Source organism: Neoarius graeffei, chromosome 4 (genome assembly GCF_027579695.1).
Source record: "Neoarius graeffei isolate fNeoGra1 chromosome 4, fNeoGra1.pri, whole genome shotgun sequence".
NCBI classification, from domain to species: Eukaryota; Metazoa; Chordata; class Actinopteri; order Siluriformes; family Ariidae; genus Neoarius; species Neoarius graeffei.
Window position 1 is genome coordinate 45,014,884 of NC_083572.1, and position 27,429 is coordinate 45,042,312.

General features: G+C 38.9%; 1 protein-coding gene across 1 annotated transcript; it reads left to right on the plus strand.

Annotated features, from left to right (window-relative positions):
* rhebl1 (Ras homolog, mTORC1 binding like 1) lies at nt 1-27,289 on the plus strand. The gene is made up of 8 exons (XM_060919277.1): nt 1-471; nt 1,468-1,539; nt 3,418-3,485; nt 21,489-21,571; nt 21,710-21,766; nt 21,862-21,909; nt 24,397-24,478; nt 24,598-27,289. Exons 1-8 carry the CDS (start codon nt 420-422, stop codon nt 24,688-24,690), a joined length of 555 nt encoding a protein of 184 aa, XP_060775260.1. The 5' UTR covers nt 1-419; the 3' UTR covers nt 24,691-27,289.
* The last annotated feature ends 140 nt before the right edge of the window (nt 27,290-27,429 follow it).

The window sequence follows — 27,429 nt, forward strand, 5'->3', positions numbered from 1 at the left end:
TACCAAGCACTGTCGCGCGTGACGAACCCTGCTTTACGACAGTTGTTAGTTTACGCAAAATGTGTTTTCCGACAGTGACTTGAAAGCACCACGGCGGTGATAAAGCTTTTTCGGTTGTCGTCATTCGTTTCGGAAACAAGTTTTAAATTGCTACAGCAAACGTCAGTTATATAAAAAATATTGTGAAGTCGTGTATACGAGGTGTAGGCCGTACGAAGAGTTTTTTTTAATCCTTATTTTTGTCGTTAGTAAAGTTGCAACTCGAGGCCCAACAAACGGAGCGGCTCTGAAGGAAAAAAAAAAAAAGTTTTGTTATTGTCATGTGACGTGATACGCATGTGGTGATAAAGTGTGGCTAATCTCTCGGACTATTTACATCCAGTTATTTGATTTCAGCTTGCAAGTCCTATTTTCAAAGCATGCCTCAACCAAAATTTAGAAAGATTGCTGTTTTGGGGTACCGGTCAGTTGGTAAGTGTTGACTTAGGATATGTATTGGCCTGTATTTGCTAACTAGGAAATTAGCAAGCTAGCCAGTCATGGTGACTTAGCCTTGTACTCAGACTTAAAAATAATACCGTTTAAGTGATTCAATAATAACCTGTTTCCTGCCAAGTTAATATTTCTAGCTACGGGAAGAAAAAAGAACCACATAAATGATCGCTGATGCACAACAAAAGTTCTGAAAATTACTACAACCTTGACTACTTTTGTGAAATGCCATGTTAGCTAGCTGGCGAAGTGGACCTGCTCATAACCTCGCGCACATGCCGGGAGTCGTGGTGATTCCGGGCTCCTGTAGATTGGGTGGTGTATGAATAAGGTTTTGAATGATGGTGGAGCATCATTAAGGTTAACTAGATAGGCACCCTGTTTCAAAAGGTTTATACACTACCGTTCAAAAGTTTGGGGTCACTCTGAAATGTCCTTATTTTTGAAAGAAAAGCACTGTTCTTTTCAATGAAGATCACTTTAAACTAATCAGAAATGCACTCTATACATTGCTAATGTGGTAAATGACTATTCTAGCTGCAAATGTGTGGTTTTTGGTGCAATATCTCCATAGGTGTATAGAGGCCCATTTCCAGCAACTATCACTCCAGTGTTCTAATGGTACAATGTGTTTGCTCATTGCCTCAGAAGGCTAATGGATGATTAGAAAACCCTTGTACAATCATGTTAGCGCAGCTGAAACAGTTTAGCTCTTTAGAGAAGCTATAAAACTGACTTTCCTTTGAGCAGATTGAGTTTCTGGAGCATCACATTTGTGGGGTCGATTAAATGCTCAAAATGGCCAGAAAAATGTCTTGACTATATTTTCTATTCATTTTACAACTTATGGTGGGAAATAAAAGTGTGACTTTTCATGGAAAACACAAAATTGTCTGGGTGACCCCAAACTTTTGAACGGTAGTGTAAGTGACTTTTGATCGTGTTTTTTTTTTTTTTCTTTCTTCTTCCCAACAGGAAAGTCCTCTCTCACTATTCAGTTTGTGGAAGGGCAGTTTGTAGATGCATACGACCCTACAATCGAAAACAGTGAGTAGACCACCATTAGTTCATAATAATTATTTTTTTTTGCCATGATGTTTGTGTTCATATCCTTTCATCTATGAGGTGATGGCAGAATCACACTATGTGATTTGGTAATAGGACAAGCTGTGTGATCTCCATGTGCCCAGCCATTTACACACTTAACTGACTTCATAATAAATATTGACACAGTTTTTCTGCTGCACAATGAAACTCAACAACTGGAGTCTAATGGACTCTGAGTTTTAGGACAAGATCATTTTTCAACATAGACCCTAACGGGCAGGTGCTCAAAGTTATAAAGGGAATCTGGAAAATAATGTTAAGACGTTTATTAATTCACAGTTATTTGCCGAAGGCGAGGTGAATATCAATAAATAATAACTGAGACAGTCAAGGTTATTATTCACTGAGCCTGAGTTTGGTAATTGTTTTAGTTTAAATACACACGTGATTATGGGTTGTTTTACAATCAGGGTCCAAAATTCAAATTGATTCAAACTGATTCTTGTACCAGTTTTTAAGTGAAGGACAAGTTAAAGAACAGATTTCAGGTAATTTTTTGACACATGTGTATGGTAGTTTTGTGTAATCTGCTATAAGATGGGAGAAACAAATGAAGTGATTCTCGGAGAGGACTTTTTTTTTTTTTGACAATTCAGAATCCACTACTTCCATAGTGCTTTTAAATATAAGGCTGTAAGTTTTGTGTTAGTTGTCTCTAATATTTATGTCCCAATATCTTGACCACATTTTAGGATGAAAATAATCATTTTAGATACGTTATTTTATATTGAAAAATTAGCTGTCTCGGAGAGGACATTTTTTTGACACAATTACATACTAATTTGATCAAAGTAGTCTGAAAACTTACTGGCATTCAACATTAAAACTTTGTTTCCAATGATATGGAACCAAATATTTGTTTTATGGTATAAAGAATGATTTAAGTGCATCCCTTTTGGAGCTACCTGTGGTCAAAAAAGCACTTTTTCTAAATGACATGAGTAATTTTGATAAATATGACATATATTGCCATACATTCACCAAAAATAACGTTATCACCACTTTTTTTTTTTTTTTTTGCATGGTAAATAGAGCTATTACAGGGCTACAATAAACAACCAAGTTTATTTAATCAAGCCTTTTGATATTGAAGATATTAAGTGTTAAATATTAAGTGTTAAATTTAGCTTGTGTACCCTGATTGTAAAACAACCCTTATGAAAAGTCATTAAAAAATTATTTCAGTCTTTAAAAGCGGCATGCAAATGTGATGCGCACAGACTTGTCACTCATCTGTGCTGACTCCCCTTGTTTAGAAATGGATAAAATAAATCACAATTCAACTTTACTTTTGAATAGTTTTAGACCAAACTTCATAGCATCTTTAGTGCTTTTAGGAACAGCATTTTCTTTCATAATTAAGCGATTGGCCGCCGTTTTGCTGAGTTACTTGGGGTGATTGGTTGAGAAATTCAGACTATTTCTCGATAATTGGTGCATGTAATTTCCTATAATCACCTGTGTAGTCATACTAATTTAAATTATTATAATTATTTCTAGTTTACCCACTTAATAGACTCGTCTCAGGACTGCGTTGTGGGTGACATGACGAAAAAAACCTTGTATCACGATTCTTCACTTGCTTTTCTATGATGTATGAAACATCACAATATACAGTATTGGTTTGCTCACAAACTCCCAACAACTTTATATTTACTGCATTTGTTTTTATTTGAAAAATTTATTTATTAAATGCAAACGTTTATCACAAATTTGAAACTTTAGTGTCTTGCAAAATTTCATGTACAAAAGTTGTTTCTTGTACTTATGGTCTTCATATTGTTTAATCTGTTTCTCTTTTTTGTTGCTTTGTTGTAGCTTTTAATAAAATGGTCTCTGTGAATGGACAAGACTTTAATCTTCAGCTGGTCGACACTGCTGGACAGGTAAAAAAAAAAAAATTAGCTCTTTAGTAGCATTAAAAGTGATTTACATTACACACAGTACCAGTCAAAAGTTTGAACACACCTAATTCAGTGTTTTTTTTTTCTTTATTTTTATTAATTAAAAGACACCTTATTTCTTAAAGTAATGATGGATGTGGTTTCTCTTTACTTAGTTGAGCGGTTCGTGACATGAATTATTACAGTTGTGGAATAGGGCTATTTACTATTATTTACTGTTTCATCTCCAATGCATTAAGAAAGCGAGAAATTCCACTAATTAACTTTTGATGAGGCATACCTGTTAATTCAAAAGCATTCCAGGTGACTACCTCATGAAGCTGGTTAAGATAATGTAAGTAGTGTGCAAAGTGTCATCAAGGTAAACGGCGGCTACTTTTGAAGAATCTAAAATATGAAATCTTTTTTTAAACACTTTTGACAAACCTGTGCAGTGTCAAAACATTTATTTACTTCCATAGTTGCATTAATTTTTTGCCAAGAACAAAGCAATTTTAAATATAAATGGCAGAGTTGAGCCACTCTGCAAAGTCTTCTCCAGCGTATCCCAAAGACTTTCAATGGGCTTAAGGTCAGGACTCTGTGGTGGCCAATTCATGAGTGAAAATGGTTCCTCATGCTTCCTGAACCACTCTCACAATTTGAGCCACTCTAAACCAACACAGAACAAAAACTATTTGATTTTCAAGAGAAGTCCTTCTGTTATTTTATTTCCAACAAACATTGGATGAGGTGGATTATTATCTACATAATAGTGGTGGCATATATATATATATATATATATATATATATATATATATATACACACACACACACGTATGTGTGTGTGATTTTTCATACACGCTACATCCAGGACATACGAATTCAAAACCATGACATAAATCTCAAAATGTCACTTGTGAGGAAATCAATGAATTGTTTAGATAACTTTGGGTACTTTTTTATTTGTGAATGTGTCTATATTATAAAAAGAACATCACCATATGCTGACTTGATGATATGAAGTTTATCTTCTCGTGTTGGGAAAAACTCACATTTTTCATATGAAATCCATCGCAAGTCTGAGTGACCTATTTAAATAATATTTGCTGGCTTTGAGTGGTCTATCAGATATTCCATTCAATATTCATGATATTGAACGAGTCGACAAGTTCAAGATCATGCTTGCTGAATGGAATATATCTGATATACCATGAAAATAAGCGAGCCAGTATTATTATTATTATTATTATTATTATTATTATACATACATATTCAATAGAACAATTACAGATTTTACAAAAAGTTAAGACGAAGCACGTACGACTTGATTTATTCCACGAAATCAAGTCGTATGTGCCTCGTCGGCTATAAGCCATGTAAGACAAGATTGTGGATATAATAAAATAATTATTCCACTCATTCACTGGATTTTGAGAGTATTTTTATTTTTTTTCAAAGTCAAAAAATAAAAACTTTATGCAAAACATCTGACGAAATAATTTCAGCTTAGAATGTAAACAAACCAATGAAATGACAGTAGCAATTTGTGAAAAAATATTTATAATAATTCTTGAAAAATAGACATTCTTACCATCAACTACTTTTATTCCTTTTTTGGGGGGGTTCTTTTCAAGTAGAGTTTTTATTTCATCCTCGGTTGGTTCAGCAACATGCTCCGCCATTTTGTTTTTCTCTACTCACGGTATATGAGCTGATAGCCTAGTAGTAGAGTAACCAATCAGAGCATGTGATTGCTCATATCCAGTGAATGTGGATAGAATGAATAGTAATTACATATTATTGATACAAATATTATGTCCATAGAATGCTCAAAGCGCATCACAGTGCCAGACAAATGCCCAAAAAGGGGAATTTACATATTATTGGTGAAGGCTCTATAGATAGGAGACTGTGCTGAGTCTCATGCTATACCAGTGGGATGTGTGTAAGTTCCGGGCTGCCACAACAAAAACAGCCCCAGTCAGAAACAGAGCCCTGAATGGTCAAGTTAGGAACACGGCCTTTGATTGGTTGACAGACACTACAGAGGTTCTTGGGATTGACCACAAATTCTCATGGGATGGCTAACAGCTATGCTAACATGGAAAAAAACAGATATATAAGCAGATGTTCAGTGTTGGATTTTTATTTTGTAAAGTTTCTAAAAATACATTGCAGTTTAAGGCTGAATTAGAAAGCTTTTTAAAGGGATACCGGAGCACTTGAGCACTCATTTGAATGTGATAATGTTATCCTCCTGGACCAAAAAAAAAAAGTTTCTAGCCTGCATATTTCCCAAGATATTTAAAGGTTAAGTAACTGTGTCCTTTTGTGTTATCAGTCCATGAAAAAAAATCTCCGTCTTACTTGCCCAATGGGCAAGCAGCACCCAAAACATACATACCCGAAAACAATTCCACTTGCCCAGAGCTTTATTTTATTGGAGAGGGCAGAATGCAGTTGACTTTTTTTAAATATAGATGACGCAGCATAAATATCATAAATCCGCAAAACCATAACACCAATATATGCAGACACATTCAGAAAGAAAGAAGTTCTAGTAGCAGAAGAATTAATAATTTAGGGTCTATTAAGCTGTGGAAAGTTTTGAAAGAGTAAAATAATGCTGGAGCTTTGTTTCTGTTATCAAAGGAACACAGTCCTGTGTAAAATGTCACTGTGGAACCAGAGTGTAGAAATGAACCTATAGTTCAAGAGAGTTCTACACACACACACACACACACACACACACACACACACACACACACACACACACCTTTACAACAGCTGCATGCATGTGAAATGGAAATAAATTGACAAAGGCAGGAAAAACTATTTTGGGTAAAATTGTTACTGTCTGTTACACACCTCAACCTGTGTGACTCAGTTGTGCCTTTGAATCGAGAATTAATGAAAAGGGAACTGAACATTAACCGTTTATTGAAATTATTACAAGGGTGATTATAGTTACTATATGACTACAGCTACAATTGGAATGTGCTGATTCTGTTACCGTTAGTAATTCTTGTACCATCCACTATTAGATAAAATTAAAATATAATCTTACAATATTGTTGGAAAGTCTAGAGCAGGGATTCTGAACCATAGGGCCGCGGCCCAAACTTGGGCTGCAAGCGCCACCTGGAGGGCCGCTGGACTGTAGCTTGTTAGCTTTACAGACACACAATTATTTTTTACTCCAGAATCGAAATTTGTTGGCAGCACACTCAATCATAGGCAATAACACATTACATTTATAGTGTAGTTATTATTTTAATGTGACTATAATGCATTATAATAAAATGTTTATGCTGTGACGTTGTATGACACGTTTGCAAACCGGAACTATTATCCATGCTGGTAACGCAACGGCAACAAGCACAGCCATGGATAAGTTTTTAAAGCGTAAACAAGATGAAAAGAAAGATGACAACCCACCTAAAAAAACAAATATTGTACGCAAGTACAACCCAGAGTTTATTAAGTACGGGTTTGTAAATGGGGGCAGCGAGAAGGAGCCACGAGCCCAATGTGTGGAGTGCGGGCTCACGCTCTCCAATGAAGCGCTGAAGCCGTCAAAGCTGCAGCGGCATCTCGAAACAAAGCATCCCACACTGGTGGGGAAGCCGACCGAATACTTCAAACGAAAAGAAAACGGACTACAAATACAGAAAAGAAGTATCGTGTCACTGACTGGCAGCTCTAAATGTGCGTTAAAGGCAAGTTATCTGGTAGCCAAACGTGTGGCACAAACCAAAACCCCCTTCACCATAGCGGAGGATTTGGTTCTTCCTGCCGCTGTGGATATGTGTCGTGAGCTGATCGGAGAGGCTGCTGCAAAGAAGTTTCAGACTGTTCCACTCTCCAACGACACTGTCAGTCACCGCATTGTGGATATGGCCTCGGACATACAGCAGCAGCTTCTTGAGAGGATAAAAGACAGTCCATTTTTCTCATTACAACTCGACGAGTCCACGGATGTCACTAATGCTGCGCTGCTGCTGGTTTTTGTTCGATATCGCTGGTATAGTAGTTTGCACGAAGATATACTTTTTTGTGGAGAGCTGTCAAGATGCGCTACGGCTCAGGAATGTTTCAGCTGCATGGACAACTACTTCAAAGAGAACGGCCTGGACTGGCAGAACTGTGTTGGGGTGTGCAGTGACGGTGCCGCGTCAATGACTGGCAGGCATCACGGTGTCATCAGACAGATACTCGACCGCGCACCAGAAGCCAAATTCACTGTGAAAACCTTGCAGCTAAAAAGATGTCATCAGAGCTTCACGAAGTGATGACAGTAAGTGTCAAAACCATCAACTTCATTAAAAACAATGCTGTGAACTCCAGATGTTTTGCAAAGCTTTGTGAGGATGTAGAAGCAGATCATGTCCAACTGCTCTATCACTGTGAAGTGAGATGGCTCTCAAGAGGACTGGTTCTCAAGCGTTTGTTTGAACTGAGGGATGAGGTTTTCACTTTTCTCACTGAGAAAAAATCTCCCTTTGCACATTACTATGCTGACACAGACTTCACAGCTAAACTTGCCTACCTGTGTGATATTTTCTCACTACTGAACCAGCTGAACACCTCACTTCAAGGAAGAAACGGCAACATTTTTTCTGTTGCAGACAAAGGGCCCGTTTACACAAGGACGCTGTCGGGTAAAAATGACTAAATATTTTATCGGAAGTGCCTTTCGTCTACACGGGGACGGCGTTTCCGAGGCTGAAAAATGGAAAAAATTGAAAACTCCTTCCAGAGTGGATAAGTTAAAAACAGCCCCCGTTGCATATCTGTCTAAACTACCCAATACGCGAAACTCTGCTTGGATCTGCTCACGTCGGGTACGCGTTTACGTCATACATGTGTCATTTACTGTACATGCCAGCCCGGGAAGTAAGAAAGTAAGTAAAAAAGTAAGAGCATGTCTGATTACATCGATCCAACGGACCTTCAAGCTGCTCTGGCAGCTTTAATAAACGTCCAGGAGTCCTTCGAACATCTATACCGAATTTGCACATATACCGTTAATGAACAGAGGCGGGTATAGTATGCTCTTACTTTTTTACTTACTTTTCTTACTTACCATAGCCAGAGTAGTCAAAGTTTTCGCGGCGCAGATGTGCAGATCAGACAAGACGGAAGACGTTGCACATGCGTGCAGACATAGCGGAGGTCTTTCACAGCACCACCTAGCTGCCTGGCATGCACATCCAATTGAATTCCACACATTTATGCGTCACCGTATAGACGCAGATTTCCTCCTTGAAAACGGTCGTGTAGATGCGGAAAAAAGTGAGAACGAAAACGGACTTTTGAGTTTTTGTTTCAGACCGTCCCCGTGTAAAGTGGGCCAAAGTTCAAGCTTTTAAGAAGAAACTTGCTTTGTGGAGCAAAAGGGCCCAGGAAAAGAGGATGGATGTGTTTCCACTTTTGTCTGACATTTTGGAAAACTCCCCACATGTGAAAATCAGTCACTACGTTTACATGCACATAGAGAGAATCGAATTTCTGCCGTTGCTCGACGGAAATCGAAGTTCAAAATGCCATGTATACACCTTAATTCGGCTGAAATTGAACCGAACTTGATTTCTCGGAATCGAGCTACACGACCTAGTTTATGCGATTTCTGCCGAGCTATTTTGCGCATGTATACCCTATCGAGCTAGTTGTCGAGCTACTTCCGGAAGTGACGAGTGACGAGACCACAAGCGGGAAACACAACAGCCTCGGTCGGCATGACAACGAATCATGACAACGGCATGAATCTTTTCTTTTTGTGGCATTGTTTGCACTGTTAAAATTTAGCTCACTTACTGTATCACCAAATACATCTGTACAGCTGTTGCATAGCTGTGAATTGTGTACATAAACAAGTCATTGTATTTGTGTGTGTATATGTCCAACATCTGAAGAATGTCAATAAAAACAAAACAACTGAACTTTTTGTGTGTTTATTAAGACAAGTTAAATTGTAAGCAAAAAAAATATTTTTTTGTAAGCAAAAAATGGACTTTAGAAAAATATTATTGTGCAAAATAAGTTTTCTTACAAAACAGTGGTCTGCGCCGGACAGTTTGTAGCCATAGTCTGTTAGAGCAAGCCTAACAGCTTGAACACAGAACTGCTAGTGTTGCCAGATTGGGGGTTTTAAGTGCATTTTAGCGGATTTGAACATGTTCTGGCTGGAAAACGTCAGCGGTATCTGGCAACACTATAGCTCTTCTTCATGACGACAACCGGAAGTGTACCAACACGATGGGGCGTGTAGCGCCACGTGTGGCTCGGGTGCACAATGCACCTTGCACAATAGCCCGATTTCACTTGTGCATGTAGGATTGGATTTCTCTGGCACCCCTGCTGGGACCCTTTGCTCGATTACCGACAGCAGCTCAATTTGGACGTGCATGTAAACGTAGTCACTGACTCAGTCTCTCAGCACCTGTCACAACTGGCAGAGAAATTTAATGAATACTTTCCAGAGGACCCCAGAGAGGGACACATGTGGGTTTTGGACCCATTTTCTGTGGATCACACTGCAAATGATGTTGCTTTGCCCTCACATCTGGAATCCCAGCTTCTGGAAGTCTCCACCGACAGCACTTTAAAGTTGCAGTGGGATAAACTGGACCTGGGATCCTTCTGGATCCTTGCCTCAAAAGAGTACCCATGTCTTGCACAGAGGGCTGTGAAACTCCTCCTCCCATTCACAACTACTTACCTGTGTGAATCTGGATTCTCCATTGTGGCCACAACAAAGATGAAAACCCGAAACAGACTCCGAGCATCACTGGAGGCTACTCTCAGAATGAGCCTTTCCCCCATCCCACCCAGACTGGATCTGATTGTGTCTCAGAAGCAGGCCCAAGTGTCTCATTAAGAGGTGAAGATGTAAAAAAAAAAAAAAAACAGTTGTAGCTTGTTAGGCCTAAATATGGACTGTTTTGACTGTTCAACTACTTGATTGTTGTTCAAAATACAAAAAGCAACATCTTTTGGTTCTTCTTTTGAAAAAAAAAAAGGCTATTAAGGCTATTGTGTCATTTGCATTTAAAATTATTTACAGTTTAATTAAAGAAATGTTACTTTGAATGTATGTTTTAACCACTATCTTTTTATTGATCTACTGATTGATTTTTTTAGTCCCTTTTTGTTAAATCTTAAATCTAAATATTGGTCTTCATTATTAATAAGCCTGATGTAAGCCTTCAGATTTTCCTTGCTTGATTTGTTCCATGATTCACAAAAGTTAACATACAGTAGGTTTAATAAAAATCTTTGTGGTGATCACATTTCATCATCTCATTATTATTCATTAAAATTTACTCATGTTTTAGCTTGTTAGGTTGTTAAACTGTGAGTGGATTTGATTTATCATTGAATACAAATGAGTGCGATCAATTAAATCTACACCGTGATTATTTAGGGCCCCAGGTCACTCGGCACTGAAAAAATTGGGCCTCAGTGTCAAAAAGGTTAAGAATCCCTGGTATAAATGATAGTGTAAATAGCTCTGTAACTAGATGTCCATGGGGTTGATGAGACATGGAGGGGTGGGGATACCATCTCGCCCACAGTTTAGGTCAGAGCCCTTTGAGAGTAAATGCTTTGGCTTTTGCAACATTCTGTTCCCAAAAGCTGATGTTGGGGGGGAGAGAGGCTTTACACAAAGAAGGTTTTTCTTGCTTCTGTAGTGTTTGTTTTTAAACTGTTCTTCCGTGTCGGGACTTTTCGGGAAAAAGAAGGTATATTCCGACATGTAGCTAATACTAACGCTAGGCCACAAAACTGCACCATCACTCCAGTCGTTTCGAGGAATTTTGTACGGATCATAACCACTAATAAACTCTAATTTCCGTATATATATCCTGCGTTTCTTTCTGACTAAGATTGTCCAAGTAATCCAGTAGTAGGGCTTTTTAGCTGTAGTTTTCTTCGGACAACAGACACCAGACATCTCTGCTTGGCTTCAGTATGTGAACTGCCAGTCAGTGGGTCCCATACGTGTTGACAATTTTTATGTCACGATTTACAACCAATGGGAGACACCCTTTGTTGGCTGTCCACCAATCACAGGTTCCCGTGCCACAATGGTGATATGTTGATCGTTTTTATTTTCTAAATATTTATATCATTACAAAATATATGATACCATCAAAAGCAATAAAAAATCTTATATATACTGGGTAGAGGTAAGGAACATTATTCAGTGATATTGTTTATTATTAACTCCAACCGTGCTGCTGGCACACGATGTCCTTGACCCTCGTTGCCCTTAGCCAGTTGGTATAATTACGTCATTACGTGGACCCCTCTGAGCCAAGCTTTTCCAGTATGCTCACACACGCATACTTCGATGAATTATAACCAAAAACAGGAACATTTGAATAATTTCCTCAGAATATTTTTTTGTACTTTTTTTATATATTGTCGTGTAGATGAATAAAACTTTTTAATGCATTTCCTGTGAAACAAGACAAGCTACTTTAGACTGATTCCCTGCTCTCTTAGCGCAGAGTGACCATACAGTCAATGTCTCTGATGCTTGGTAGGATTAATTTTATACAGGAACCAGTCCAGGAAAAGATTTTCAATAGACACAGGTGAACTTTGTTTTGAGGAGTCAGATGTCACGATGTGTGATTCACTTTGCGGAATAATTATAATAATAATAATAATAATAATTAAATATGCTACTACCAGACTGACAGTTCAGACCTACATCATGGAGCGGTTGCCGGTGTTGCTTAGGTTGCCAGTGCTAACTTTTCTCATTCAATTGGACGATTACCTTTAAAGTTTTACTCGTCCTTGCACGTACTTTAGTCGTCTCGGACGATCGGACATGCAGTTTTTCGAGCATTGTTCATATACAACAGTGTTGGCCCCAGAGAACTGAGCTCTTAAGGACATTCTCTCTCTCACACACACACACACTAATATATATATATATATATATATATATATATATATATATATATATATATACGCACAACCATGAACTAATGAAAGTTACATTTGAGTTGGGCAGGTTAAACAAAAAACTAAATCCAGAGTACTTTCTGCACCTAACTATCTCCTATTCTTCTCTGAAAATGAGCAATAACTATAGAAATGGGAAGATAGTAATCTATAGGTCTACACTATCCTGGTACTCAACCAAGAAGTGAAATAGGGTTTCGCCGCATGCACTGACTGCCATTTGCAACCATACATAAAACCATGTTCTAGGCGCTGGTTGCTAGATGGTGCTGTTGTGTGATTTGACCTCGATTCCCTATCTTGTTCAATATTATTATGCTTTTTTTTGTGCAAGAAAATTATTTCTCTGAATTGACCGTTTCCAGTGTTTTCATTTCATATCTAATTTTGCCCCTTGCATATTTGACAAGATATAAAAACAGCAAATTTAATTATGTTGAATTGTGCCTGAATCAGCCCTAGATATCACGGGAATTCACCATTTGAAGTCTCTAATTTCAAAATTTTCCGGGGAGCATACCCCCGGACCCCCCTAGCAGCCAGCCCGTAATCAGTAGCACCGCTCTGTTTTTTTTCTGAGGAAAGTCCTGATATTGCTGACGTGATCTAACCACATAAACCAACATGGTGACCCTTGTCTGGAATGGGGTTCAACTCCTTGCTGTGACCTTACTTAGAAAGTGGCAAAATTATGATGTTCAGGTTTCCTAGCTACACCACAGAACATGCCCAAATCACTTGCTGACGTATTGGCAAACAAACAAATTACTGTTACATTCACATTTGTGGGCGGCACGGTGGTGTAGTGGTTAGCGCTGTCGCCTCACAGCAAGAAGGTCCTGGGTTCGAGCCCTGGGGCTGACGAGGGCCTTTCTGTGCGGAGTTTGCATGTTCTCCCCGTGTCCGCGTGGGTTTCCTCCGGGTGCTCTGGTTTCCCCCACAGTCCAAAGACATGCAGGTTAGGTTAACTGGTGACTCTAAATTGACCGTAGGTGTGAATGTGAGTGTGAATGGTTGTCTGTGTCTATGTGTCAGCCCTGTGATGACCTGGCGACTTGTCCAGGGTGTACCCCGCCTTTCGCCCGTAGTCAGCTGGGATAGGCTCCAGCTTGCCTGCGACCCTGTAGAAGGATAAAGCGGCTAGAGATAATGAGATGAGATGAGATTCACATTTGTCTGTGTCTTTAGACAATATAAACATCAGTGTCATGATTCTGAATGAAACTACAAGAAAAAGGAAAGCCTAATATTTGTTTTAAACATTGGAAGTATCAGTTTTTGTGTGTCAACTTCAAGGACACGGTTGAGGTATAAATCATATTGCTTAAATTGTAAGCATTTTGTGCAGTTTAACCTGTGAGTGACTGTGTACCACTCCCCTCTTGTGTGACACATCACACTACATTAATTACATCGTTTTGCATATCAAAAATTTAGATTCTCAGTCATGCTTTCTGTCACAGGCTAGTCAAGTCTAAGGGTGAGTGGTCGTTAATACTAGTTCTAACCTGGAATGTATATAAAGGGAAATGGAAAGGAACAGGCATAGCTGGAACTGATTTCTTGGAATAGGGAATTTTCACTGACATCACAGGCTTTTGTTTATCATGCAGCGTCTATCATATTGCTGGGCAAACAAAGAAACATGGCCACGGCAGTTAATAATGAAAATTGAGGTGACTGCAGTCAGTACAGTCTCCTTTGAATCGATTAAAAATTTAATTATACCAGCAAATTGCGTTATGTCAAAAAGCTGAAACATGCAGGCATCACAGATCCATATAATTTACCCACAAATGTATTTATTCCAGTTGAACGGTGTTCGGCAAACCAGTTACCGGATTTGGGACACTACGTCATCCTGAACTATTTAGTATTTGGGATTTCTAAGTACACTGGAGATGCTAAAGGTAGACAAAAGTACAGATACTTACGAATATTTCGAGGCAGGTTTTGTGCATGCCAGAAAGTTATGGGAAATTCCTGATAAAGAAAAATACCTTATTATGACAAAGATAAGCTCAAACGGGGACTTCTAATAGTAATAAACAAGCCAGGGCCTAGATCTAGCATATTTTATGGTGTTTAGCAAAGTCATCAGTGCATAACAAACATGCTGCTAGTCTCGCCAAGCTTTAAGTCTAATGAAATCTATCATGTTCAAAGCCCACATCCAGATATACATTTTAATATTCATACATTTTTGGCTTGTTTGTTTGTTTGCTTTTGTTTGTTTTTGTAATGCAGCAGAGCTGCTAAGAATGATAAGCCTTGTGTATGCACCAGTAGACTGTACTGACTTTCCAGATCACACAACCTGTTAAAAGCTTTGATCTAGATAGTAAAGTTCTGTCCATGTTACACCAACTTATGGACCTGTTGAATGTTAACTTGAGTACGCTGAGGCTAGATCAATGGCATTTTAATAACTGAATGGCCTTAAGCCAGAAGTGGTGTTAGGAGAAATAACAGGTGCACAGAGCTTTCGTCCTACCCTGATATAAAATACTATATACAAACTGTTTTGTTGGCATCTAGTCTTCCCGTTTAACTGCAGCTTGCCATTTTTCTAATCTTTCTGGGTTCGCTGGGAAGCGGTGAAAAGTTAAACTAGGTTTATCTCCATGTCTGTTATTACATCCAAAAACACTACAGGTCTCTGGCTTTTGTTCTTTTAGATGTAACTTCTACAAGTTTATCTGCAGATGTTTACTGAATTGGGCTTACAATCACTCACATACACTTGTGCTTCTACTGCACCGGTCAAACAAAGCTTACCTGCCAGTATGGCCGCATAAACAAATCCGCAGTGACGATGACATCATGTGAAAGGCCCCCACTGAGGAACAACACCATGGTTAGCTCCCTTGGGCAGTAGCTGGCAGGTCTATTAGCAGTTCCCTCTGTCTCCACATGTGGCCTTTCTTTCACTCAGCTGCCCTCCTCACCAGAGTCTTATTATGTCCTTTTAAAGAGTCACAAAATTGCTCTGTGTGCTCCTTGCAGATGATGTGTTTTTCTTCAGGACATCATGGTGACATCTTATTAGTACAGCTTAACTCCACCATTGTTTCACTCTGAAAACCAGTCGAGGGTTTTGTGTGGGGGGGCACATTTATTTATTTATTTATTTATTTATTTATTTATAAATAAATGAATTCTAACCTCCCCATCATTCTTCCACCCTTAAAAAAGTGGATCCAACCCATTTGGGTTTTTTTTTTTCTTCTATTTGTTCTTATTTTTTTTTAATTTGTTCTTTATTTATTTATTTTTTTTAATCAGCACTATAGATGATGATGATGATGATAATCGCATCTGCCCAGGAGTTGTGACTATCAGTTGAAAGATTTGTTGTATTATGCATTCGCACAGTCAATTAACGCCACCAATTCATGTGCATTACTGTCAACAATGTATTCCCAAACCTTCCCAACATGCGCAACACACAAACTCTTCCCCTTGACAGGTTATCTGCAATAACATTTTCTTTGCCTGGTAAATGCACTACCATTTAGGTTATTTGATTGAAGAATCAAATTCCAACAGAACAGTCTCTGATTGGATGTCTTGAACTTTGCTAGAAATGTAAGTGGGTTGTCATCTTTTAGAATCACCAGATCACCTCCAGCACTGGAGACATGCATCTCAGTGTTGGACTACTAGATCAAGAGCCAGGTCACATGATGGGCATGATGACATGATTTCTATAACTTCAAGCTCATGCATCACTTCCTGGAATACCCCAGAAGTGAATTTGGATGAGTGATGGGTTTGTTTGTTTGTTTGTTTGTTTGTTTTTTAAATCATCTTGAATAGTGGTAAACCTCATTCTCATTCATTATCTCTAGCCGCTTTATCCTTCTACAGGGTCGCAGGCAAGCTGGAGCCTATCCCAGCTGACTACGGGCGAAAGGCGGGGTACACTCTGGACAAGTCGCCAGGTCATCACAGGGCTGACACATAGACACAGACAACCATTCACACCTACGGTCAATTTAGAGTCACCAGTTAACCTAACCTGCATGTCTTTGGACTGTGGGGGAAACCGGAGCACCCGGAGGAAACCCACGCGGACACGGGGAGAACATGCAAACTCCACACAGAAAGGCCCTCACCGGCCACGGGGCTCGAACCCGGACCTTCTTGCTGTGAGGCGACAGCGCTAACCACTACACCACCGTGCCGCCCTAGTGGTAAACCTACCATAGAAAAGAAATGAAGCAGATCCTCCACTAAGACCTTGGTCGTAGTTGATTTCAATGCCACAGACTCTGGAAACCTGGTAGAAGCATTCATAATAGTCAGGAGATATTCATTCCCTTTTTTAGTTTTTGGTAAAGGGTCCAACACAGTCAATCGGTACTCTTGAGAAAGGATCCTTCATGAGTGGTGTAAGGGCAGAAAGGAGTGCCTGGAATTGTCTGCTTAGGGTGCTATTTTCTTAACAGGACTGGAAGCAGGGGGATACCTCAGCTAGTTGAGCAAAAAAGGTATCTGCCAAGTCCCCAGACTCCTCATGCTCACCGAAATTTCCTTTTTTGGCAGCATGGGTCTGAGCACGTGTTACCACACATGCTGTAAACACCTCAAGGTGTTCTCTCTCCAAAACTATGGTCTCTGGGACCTCTCAGGGTTTCTTACTCACAACAGGTTTCTCACAAACTTGAGTAACAGCCAAATCCTTGCTCAACACAAGCCTGCCTCCTATCCTGTCTGCCAAACTTTCCTTTCCATGGTGTTTCTCTGTGAGTTACCTCATAAGAATCATGCTGCCATAGCAGCCTTTTTCACCCAACACATTTTGATGTATTTCCATATGGTGGGATAAGCTAGTTTTAAACTGCTCCACTGACATAAATTGCTGCAAATCTTGAAAGGTATGGGGTTTTTCAGGGGTTTTATTAAGGGGGGGGGGGGGTGGGGGTGGAAAGAAGGAAGTATGAGGTGGAGCAATGTGTATTATACCCAAGCAGGAGGGGTAAACAAATGACTACTGACTAGTTAAAAAAAATAGGACTTTAACAAGGAGATACAAATAGATGTCCATTCCTACCATCAGCAGATTTGGAATCCAGTTCTGAACTACAAGTATCCTCATTTTCATTTACCTTAAAGGTAGATTGCCTTTCAGATTTTTCAAGTTTAGGTCATAAAAAGAATTTTCCCTGACACCCAGTTATTTTTGTTTAGTGGATCAAAAGCTACTGAATTCAAATCACAGACTTCCAATTTTATTAGGTTTTTTTTTTTTGCTTGTTTTTAAAGAGAACAATTAATTAATTTAGGGCCATGTGGCCCTAAATTCTCTGGTATTTTTTTTTTCTTGCTTCACCATGAGAGTTCAAGATACTACATTGTGCATCACATGGTGGGCTTTCCCTGTTCACGCAAGGCATTGTGGGATACAAATTTGAAACGGGAGAGAAAAATGGAGGATGTGAATGAAACATGAAAGACCGACTACAATAATGGAAAGCGAGAAAAGACGTTATGTTGTGAAGGAAAGGAAACGCAGGACCAAACTAATAAATATTGGTGGTCAGCGAGCACCTCGGTGTGATCAGCTGTTCGTTTAGCGACAGAATGATGTAACTGTCAGTGCATGGTCAAGGTAAACCTGTAAATGGCAGTAATGCAACACTGGATGCCAGTTGCCGGAGAAGGAGGTAAGCTTTCGCATGCGCACACTGGACTTCCTCTGTCTGTCTGACTTCGCGAAGTGAGTGATTTCATGCACATTATTTGCTAGGGAATCCCCTCAAATTAAATAACTTCCCAGCCACAGAATGGCCTGGTTTTTTTTTTTTTGTGCACGATATTACAGAAATAAACATATCACAATGACCAAATTTCAGAGGGCGCTAAATTTCACCGATTTTTATGAAATCAAAAGGCCGTCTAGCTTTAACCTGCCAACACTGCCAACAGTACTGTAGTGAAACATCATCTGGCACTGTCTTTGTCTCCTGACAGTCTCATCTCGTTGTCTCTAGCCGCTTTATTCTTCTACAGGGTCGCAGGCAAGCTGGTGTGGGTGCAATCAGTTAATTATTGAAATTAAGTGATCAGTCTCATTAAATCAGTCTCATTAAATTTGAAGGTTAATAATTAAAATGAATCAATCCCATTGAATCGTTTACTTTGACTCCTTTGAATTGAATCATACCATAGAATCAGTCATTTGAAGTGAATCGTTCAATGAATCATTTAGTGAATCATACCGTTAATCCTGGTGAATAATAAATTACCAAACAGCTAAATTATGGTATATTTCCAAATTATTACGATCACTTACCACATTACATAACTTTTATATGCAGCCTTTTGAATTCGAGGGAGATTGGGGACTTCATATACTGTTCACACAAATAAACACAGTTTGTTTAATAAATGAATTTATTATAACAAAGATAAAAATAATAAATCAATATATACAAGCAGTGAGGTGTGTGTATATACATGGGTGGTGTGTGTCCTAGCTTGTTGCTAGCTAAAACAAAGGAATGTTATCTAAATAGAACAAAGGATTAGCTCTGTTGCTAATGTGTGTGTGTGTGTGTGTGTGTGTGAAGGACTTGACCATGTGTTTAGCCTCGTGTAGCTAACTACACGTGGTGGAGGCCTAGATTAGCCTTGTGTTGCTAGTGTGTGCTTGTGAAAGGCCCTATGGCCTAGCTAAAGTGTGTTTGTCAGGCCTGGTGAGGCCTACTGAGCACGTGTTGCTAAAGACAAAAGGGAAGCTGTCTAAAGTGTATCAGGCCTGGTCAGGCCTGTTGAGCACGTGTTTTCTCAGTAACAAAAAGATTCCACACTCATAACATTACCAAACTCACTGAAACCTTGATAAGGTCAAAATGTATGATAAGGAAATTTAAAGTGTTAGTCAGAATAAGAGAGAGAGAAGGAGCATGCACAACCTATCAAACAATTGAGAGAACATAGAACCAAAATAAATCAACACGCTGCGTGTTTTAACAGTGTAACAATAAACCTGGGTTTAAATTCACACTATTTCAGTAAAAGCAAATTCCTAAGACTATCTTAATTATGCCCAAATGCCAAAATCTTACTTAATCCTGCCTTTAGCAAGATATGAAGAACTATTCGCCGGTGTAGTTTCGGGCCTCGCCGTGGGAGCACGTGAGCCGCTCGTGATGGAGGCGTAGAAAACTTTCGGGTCCAGCGGAGCACTTGGGTGGTTCCCGTGGAAAGCAGAGGATTCTTGGTCTGAACCTCAGCGTTCGTGAGGAAAAGTCTCTGATCAGAATCAGATGCACAGCGCTTTTGAGTTAAAAAGGATTCAATCGCTTCTTAACTTTTAACTGCCTGGGCTGCAGTCATGACGTCACTTCTTATACGAAGACACCGGTTGTAACTCAGGTTGAGTTTAAGGATCGCGCTATTCTGGACTTTTACCTTGGCCAGTGGTTAGGCACAGAACGCGCTGGATGGTGAATCTTGCAAGAAAGAAGTGTTTTCGGGTTGGAGAGCATCTCTTTATGCATCTAGCTCCCTTGAAAACCGGACACGAGAGACAAAATGGCGGAGCTTCGGCCCGGACTTATGCGCGCAGGGCGGGCTGACGTAGATGATCCCGCCCACGTGTGACATAGGTCACACGGAAGTTGCCTGGGAATTGTAGTTCTGACACAAGATGGCGGCATGATACCTACACTGGAGCCTATCCCAGCTGACTACGGGCGAAAGGCGGGGTACACCCTGGACAAGTCGCCAGGTTCCTGACAGTCTGTCTCCAAAATTATCCTGGAAAAAATAATGTCTTCACAGTTGTTCATTTTTAAATTAACTTAGGCCTATTAGAGAAGATATCTCATTTAATCTTAACCAAGACTACGTTCAGACTGCACCCTGAAACGACCCATGTCCGATATTTTTTGCCCATATGCGACCTGTATCCGATTTGTTATTGACAATCTGAACGACACAGATCCGATTTTTTTTTTTTTTTTTTTTTTTTTTTTTTAACATGCGACCCAGGCCGCTTGGATATGTGGTCCTAATTCCGATGCATATCCGTTATTTTCACATGCGACTGCAGTCTGACCGGACAGGTCGCATTCATGCGACCTACACGTCATCAACAAGAGACAAATGTCACTATTCTGCGTTGGCTAATCCCGCCTCTTTGGTGGAAACTTGAAGAGTGCGCTTTTTTTTTGTTGTTGTTTACGTATTACGTAGATGTGCTTATTACGTGTCAATTTGCGCATGCGGGACACTTTTGGGTCGTTTTCCGTTCATATTGGAGATCGCATACAAGTCTCATATAATTGGTAATGTGAACGGCCTAACAAAAAAATCGGATTTCACAACAAATCGGATATGGGTCGTTTCAGGTTGCAGTCTGAACGTAGTATTACTGAAAATAGTCTGTGCTAAAGTGTCAATCATTATTCAGTGGATAACTTCACTTTGACACTATGGACTTAAAAGTGAGTCTGATGGTCACACTGAGCATCTTTTCAACACACTCATTACTATCTGATCTTATAGTTGATCTTGTACAGCTGTGAATGAGTAATGACTCGTATTTGCACTATCTGGTGTCACCCAGAAGAAGTGGATGGTTTCCTTTTGAGTCTGGTTCATGTCAAGGTTTCTTCCTCATGTCATCCCAAGGAGTTTTTCCCCTTGCTGCTATCAAGTCTGTCTTGCTCATTAGGGATATAAATCTAAATCTATTTCTGTATTTCTGCAAATATACTTTGTTCAAAGTGTTATATTTGTAAAACTGACTAATAAATGTATCTTGGTATCCAGAAACTTGCACATTCTGCATGTTCGGCCAACTTGGCAAATTATTCCAATAATCATAATAGTATACAGTATATTAAATAAATATTTTAAAGTTTCTGTGATTGAAATAAATTGCTGAGAATATGAAGATGCAGATCAAGTTTCAGATATTCCATTTCTGTATTTTTGACAAGGCATGATAGTTTAGCTTTTTTTTTTTTTTTTAAATCTGATGTGTTTGTTGGGTGTGTACTTTTTCAGGATGAGTACTCAATTTTCCCACAGTCTCACTCGGTGGATATTCATGGTTATGTTCTGGTGTACTCGGTCACCTCAATGAAAAGGTTAGTGCTCTGTTTGTCGTTACTTGTGTAGTAAATTATAAAGACGTCTACTTGTCAGCATAACTTCAGTTCCTATCTCTTTCTCTCCCCCTTCCTTCCCTACCCTATGTATCCTGAAACATTTTCTTTTGATGCTAGCTTTGAAGTGGTTCAAGTTCTACATGACAAACTGCTTGACATGGTTGGAAAAATACAGTAAGTGTTTGTGCATGTGAGTAATTTGTGTGTGAGAGAGAAACAATGTGATTGTGTGGGGGGGAATAACTTTTTTTTTTTTCTCCTTTTTTCAGGGTGCCTACTGTTCTGGTTGGAAATAAAAAAGACCTTCACATGGAAAGGTAAGTACAGCAGGGCGTCATTCTATGCTAATTCAACCAATGACCTATGCCCTTTGGCCTCAGGTTTTCTTTATTTTGCCAGTGAACCTTTCGTTACTCACCAAATGAAGAAAACTGAAGGTTGAGCCCTCTCTGCAAAGTACTTTAAGTTACAGTAGGCTTGACGGCGCACTGCTGTGTTGATAAACCTCCCATACATTTGTATGGGAGAACAGCATGTTTTTGTTTGGCCTTTTTAAAGACGTTTAAAAGTGTTTACATAAAACTAGTATTGATTCAAGAATAAATAACGTTTACAGAATGTATTGTTAATTTTGTGTGGTGCTGTGATGAGCTTTAAGTTTTTTTTTGAAATGTTGTGTAATGCAATACACCAAATTCATGGGCACCACCATCTTGGGTTTTTTAGTGATATTCGTCACTGGTCCGTGTGTTTTGTTGTTGCTTCCAGCTCACTCATTGTTGGTTCAGTCGGCTTGAAACTCATGATTCGTACCTAGTGGTTGAATCTCTCTCGTTGACTTGTTTTTCCAATAAAATCGGCTGAACACTTTGCTGTCTAGTGCCCGCAAAAGATCAGATCACTGAGGAAAATTTTGTATCCTTCCTAAAAATAAATGATTTTCCTAATATTTTTTCATGGAGAGAAAATGAGGTGGTGTATAAATGTCAGTAATACTGTTTTGAAGAGAATTAACAAAAGTTTGACCCTCTTATACACAGTGTAGTCAAGTACCACCCTCATCAGTAATGCTTGGTGTCCACAATTTAAAGTGAACATACCACTCAATTCTGGCTTTTATGTTTTAAACACAAAGGATGGACCAATTTCATTGATGTATTACTTTTAAGTTTTCTAGGTGCATAATTGTGATCTACAAGAAGTCGTCTTTATCTGTAATTCTCACCCTAATACTCAATTTTAAATCTCTTTATTTTTGGCTTTTGGGTCTATTAATTTCCGATTGAGGTTTTTTCTCATGAGTGGAAAAATAAACCAGTGGAAAATGATTGCTGGTTTGTGACTGGGGCAACGGGTAGAAATGGAAATTTTTATAAAACACTGGATTTTTAAATGTACATAACTTTTTTTTTTTAAAGAGATATTTACAAAATTAAACAAGTTTTCAATTCTGATCTTCACGCTCTTTAATTTGATACATTACACAACACTATGGCAACTACTTTAAAAATTGGCCTGTCATTGCTAGTTATGGCAATTATTCTGAGGGGGATAAGGGCCCCAAAATAGTAGCCATGAAATTTGACACCATGAAGTCATTAAAATGTCCAATATTTTATGCCCACATTTTGATATTCAGCTGGCCAGAACTCACCCCCAAATCACTCTTTATCCCCCGCCATGAACCGTGAGTTGGCCCAGTGGTTAGCGTGTCCGCCTCTTGATCAGTAGATTGCGAGTTCTACTCTCGGTCGGGTCATACCAAAGACCATCATAAAAATGGTACCTACTGCCGTCTGGCAAGGCACGCTGCAATACAGATGCAAGTGGGGAGTCAAACGCTCGTGGTTCCCAGAGGACTAGTCCCCCACTGTAACCCTAGCTAGGTAATAGGTGAGAGGCCGAGGGCTACGGAAACGGGGATCGGCGCTGCCCTATGCGCCACATGGTGTGGGAAGGACTTTGACTTTTTTTTGATGAAGTGCGCAGGGTGATATAGAAATGGAGTCCGTAAGTCCGTCCCAATCTGGATAAGTTTTCTCAGAAACTACATAAGCTATATCAATGAAACTTTGCGTGCTATTCTTACTATTCATGACCTAAGTTGAGTTCGAAAATCTTTTACGATTAATTATTATTTTCAGAGTTATGGCCCTTGATTTTCGTTATTGGATTTTGTACAAGTGGACTCAGTCTGGACAAGTTTTCTCAGAAACTACATAAGCTACGTCAATGAAACTTTGCGTGCTCATATGACTGAAGAAAGCTGGGTAGCGTTTTATGACGGTGTCATAACACAAGTCTATTAAAGCAATGGGCTTATAAGGGTGTAAGTGTTAGGTCTTCATAAAATGCTTGTGGCGGGGGATGGTGATGACTGTCATCTTGTTCTAATTTGGAGGAGCTGTAGTTCAACAACAAATTGTTGACAGACTGTTAAATTGACAATGAACAATGCCACTAGGGCAGACTTTCAATGGAAAAAAAATTTGGGTGCTTGCAAGTTATTTAAGCATGATCTTTGGGCTTCCAAAATGGGACTCCTACCCCCCTCAGAAAAATGGCCATAAAGCAGAAACTATTTGACCGAGGGCTCAAACTTCAGATTTGTTCATTTGGTGGGTCAAGAAACATTTACTGACAAAATGAAAATCTGAGAACAAAGAGCATGGGGCATTCTGGAATTTGGTTGAATGGGTGTGGAATGACCCCAGGGCAGAGGAGACTAAAGTAAGGAACATGAGGAATGGTTCAACTCTCTCTCTCTCTCTCTCTCACACACACACACACACACACACACACAGAGTTATTAAACCAGAAGAAGGCAAGAAGTTAGCTGACTCTTGGGGAGCTGCATTTATGGAATCATCTGCTAAGGAAAATCAGGTAAATGTTTTAATTATACACAATAGTAATAATATACATTTAATTATTCAATTATTCAAACCACTTGATGCACCGAATGTTGCACACATTTGTACAATTGCACTTTTTTGTGCTTACAGACAGCTGTAGAAGTTTTTAAGCGGATTATTTTGGAAATGGAGAAAGCAGACGGAAATGCCCCATCCGAGGACAAGAAATGTTGTGTTATGTAGATGCTGGTCGCTTTCAAAAAAACACAGCAAGCTGCCTGGCCAAAGTTAAGAGTGATGGCATCACCAGTCAGCACAATGCAGGGTGGTGGCAGGACTGCTGTTGTAAAACTCAACCCACTCCTCATAGCAGACAGGAAGATTTATATATGAATTTATATTAAATTGAGAAAAGCACAAAGAATGGTAAGCTGTCCCAGAAAAAAATATCTCACGAAAGGAAAACAAATATCTTTAGCCTCAATTACACTACTGATCATTTTTATTCAAAATACTTAAAGGTGCATTTAAAGCGAATTGTAAAAGCCTCCAGTGTTTTAATTGCACCTCTTAAATTCTGACTCTGCTGTGATATTTGGTCCTATAGCACACAGCTAATAACCTCTGTGCCATAGGGATTTGTTGAATGAACTATTACTTGGTCAACTCCTGCTGGATAACCTGCCTTCAACATAGCATGAATGAATGAATCAGAACTTATAAATCCTTTTCATCCATCCATGATTTAATATGCTGAACCATGTTCCTGATGCATTCTTGGTGACATGAGTGGGCAGGTATTATATCCTTGGCACAACAAATATTGAGGCCTAAAGCAAGTGCACAATTTTTTTTTTTTTTTTTTCAGGTTAAATTTTTATTCACCCTTGTAATATTTTAATTTGTATCTAGATATGATTAGAGATGTGGGTGTTTTAACAATTGTTTGTCATTTTTGTCTAGTATAGCTCTGGAATGTCGCAGCAACTGTGTATGTAGAATTTGTAAGAAGTGGAGTATATGTGGTGCAGAAAAGTTCAGAGAAACACAGAACTTGCGTTGAAAATATACCAAAGCCAGTGATCACCATAAAAACGGCTTTTAAATAAATACTTTGTCTTTTATGCCCCAGGAATAATGCAGTTGGTTTGTTTTTGCTTTTGAGGTGATGCGATCAATCAGGTTTTATGGGATGGTATAGGATAAATTGGTTTCAAATCGGGCATAAACTTCATCACTGTACAGCACAGTCTGGAAAATGGCATATCGCCTGAGCCCAACTTGCTGAAAGTTGAGAATTCAACAAAAACTTAGAACCTGAAGCTTCAGGTATTGAAATGGATATATAATGATTAAAATCTGTCAGAATATATAGTTAGCCATTAAGAACCATTTGAAAAACTTTTTTTTTTCTTCTTTCTGGAGAAAGTTGGTTCAAAACAGCTAGAAAAGAAGCTTACAGTAAGTTAGCAGTAACATAATGTTAGTGTTTGGGGTAGGAAAGAGAGAGCCCTCACGCCTGAGTTTGGGAGAAGAAGAAGAAAAACACACCTTCAGTCTGGTTTACTGGTTTTTGAACTTCTCAATCACAAAATTCTGGGTCACCTGACTGCTTATTTATGGTTCATTTATCTAGATCATCTGTCGATCATCTAGCAGCTGACTTTCTTCAAAACATGATCAAATCACAAAGTTTCAGACTTATAACTGAACACTTTGACATCTGATCATTTAATGAATCAAATCAATTTCAGATGGCATGCTCCTTTAACTCCAGTAGAAATGCTGTCAAAAACTCAAAGTATAGTTGTTAGTAATTAGCAACTGTGTTAACAATCTCTCTTATTAAAATACCAGTGTTATAAATTGAAGCATTTTCCAAATTGGTATCATATTTTCCATACACATTTCCTAGCATGCACATCCACCCCCAAACAGTGTCAGAAGTATTTAAGCCATACAGGTGTGTTGTCTCAGGTAATGTAGTCTGAGAAAGCCTTCAACAAATTTGTGGTGATACAAAACGCATTGCTTACTGGACTAATGGAATTGGATTGGCCTTCAACATTGACGGTTTAAGCTTAATTGGTTTGATTTAACTTGAAATTGGCAGTATTCTGGAAATCTTACATGTTGAATATAAAAATATTTTATACTTGATCAGGCCCCCCCAGTAGGAAACCTGTCATTTTGGGAGTGCTGAAGGGGAGTGTTGTCTTTATTTTGATTTTGGTGGGGAGGAATCACCTGATATTTTTAGAAAAGAGAATTGATGCTGTGTTAAGTGCCTTTACCCCAAACCACATTTGGTCTGTGCTCATGTCCAAGCAATTAACCTTTTGTCCTGTATTCCTTGTGCAGTATAACATCAAAACTCCATACACATCTGGCATCAGATTGCAGTTTGTATACATCTTATTCAGACTAGTACTTTGGTGCTACATCAAATGCATGATCTTGGGTGCACATGTCAAAATGAGGATAAAAATTGAATGACACCAAATTAATTTAAAATCTGTCAACATCTTTCAGCAAACAATGACTTTCTGGAATTCAGTGTGAGAAGACCAAGTATGGTGGCATACAAATAAGCAGGTATTTAGCCTTTGAACACTGGTAGAAGGAGCAAAGCAACCAGCATCCATTCTGCTATAAAATATTTAGACATTAAAATTTCTTCAAGTTCATGGTGCTCTTCCAGGGTTCTTTTCAATGTCACCAGAAGTTTGTATTTATGGAGAATCCTCTTGTACTCAGTCTCTGCTGTGGGGGTCATGGTTAATACCGAAAATCTTGCTGTAAACAATTTTGTATATACAAATAAAATCTTTACTCCTTTAAATGTTTTGTGTATTTGGTGTTCTTTCACCACTGACTGATTTATCTCACACAATCCAAAATCATGTTATTTAGAAAAATCAAGAAAGTAGCATTTATGGCTTTCTTCAACAATCAGCTTTTAATTCCACATAAGCGCCAGAC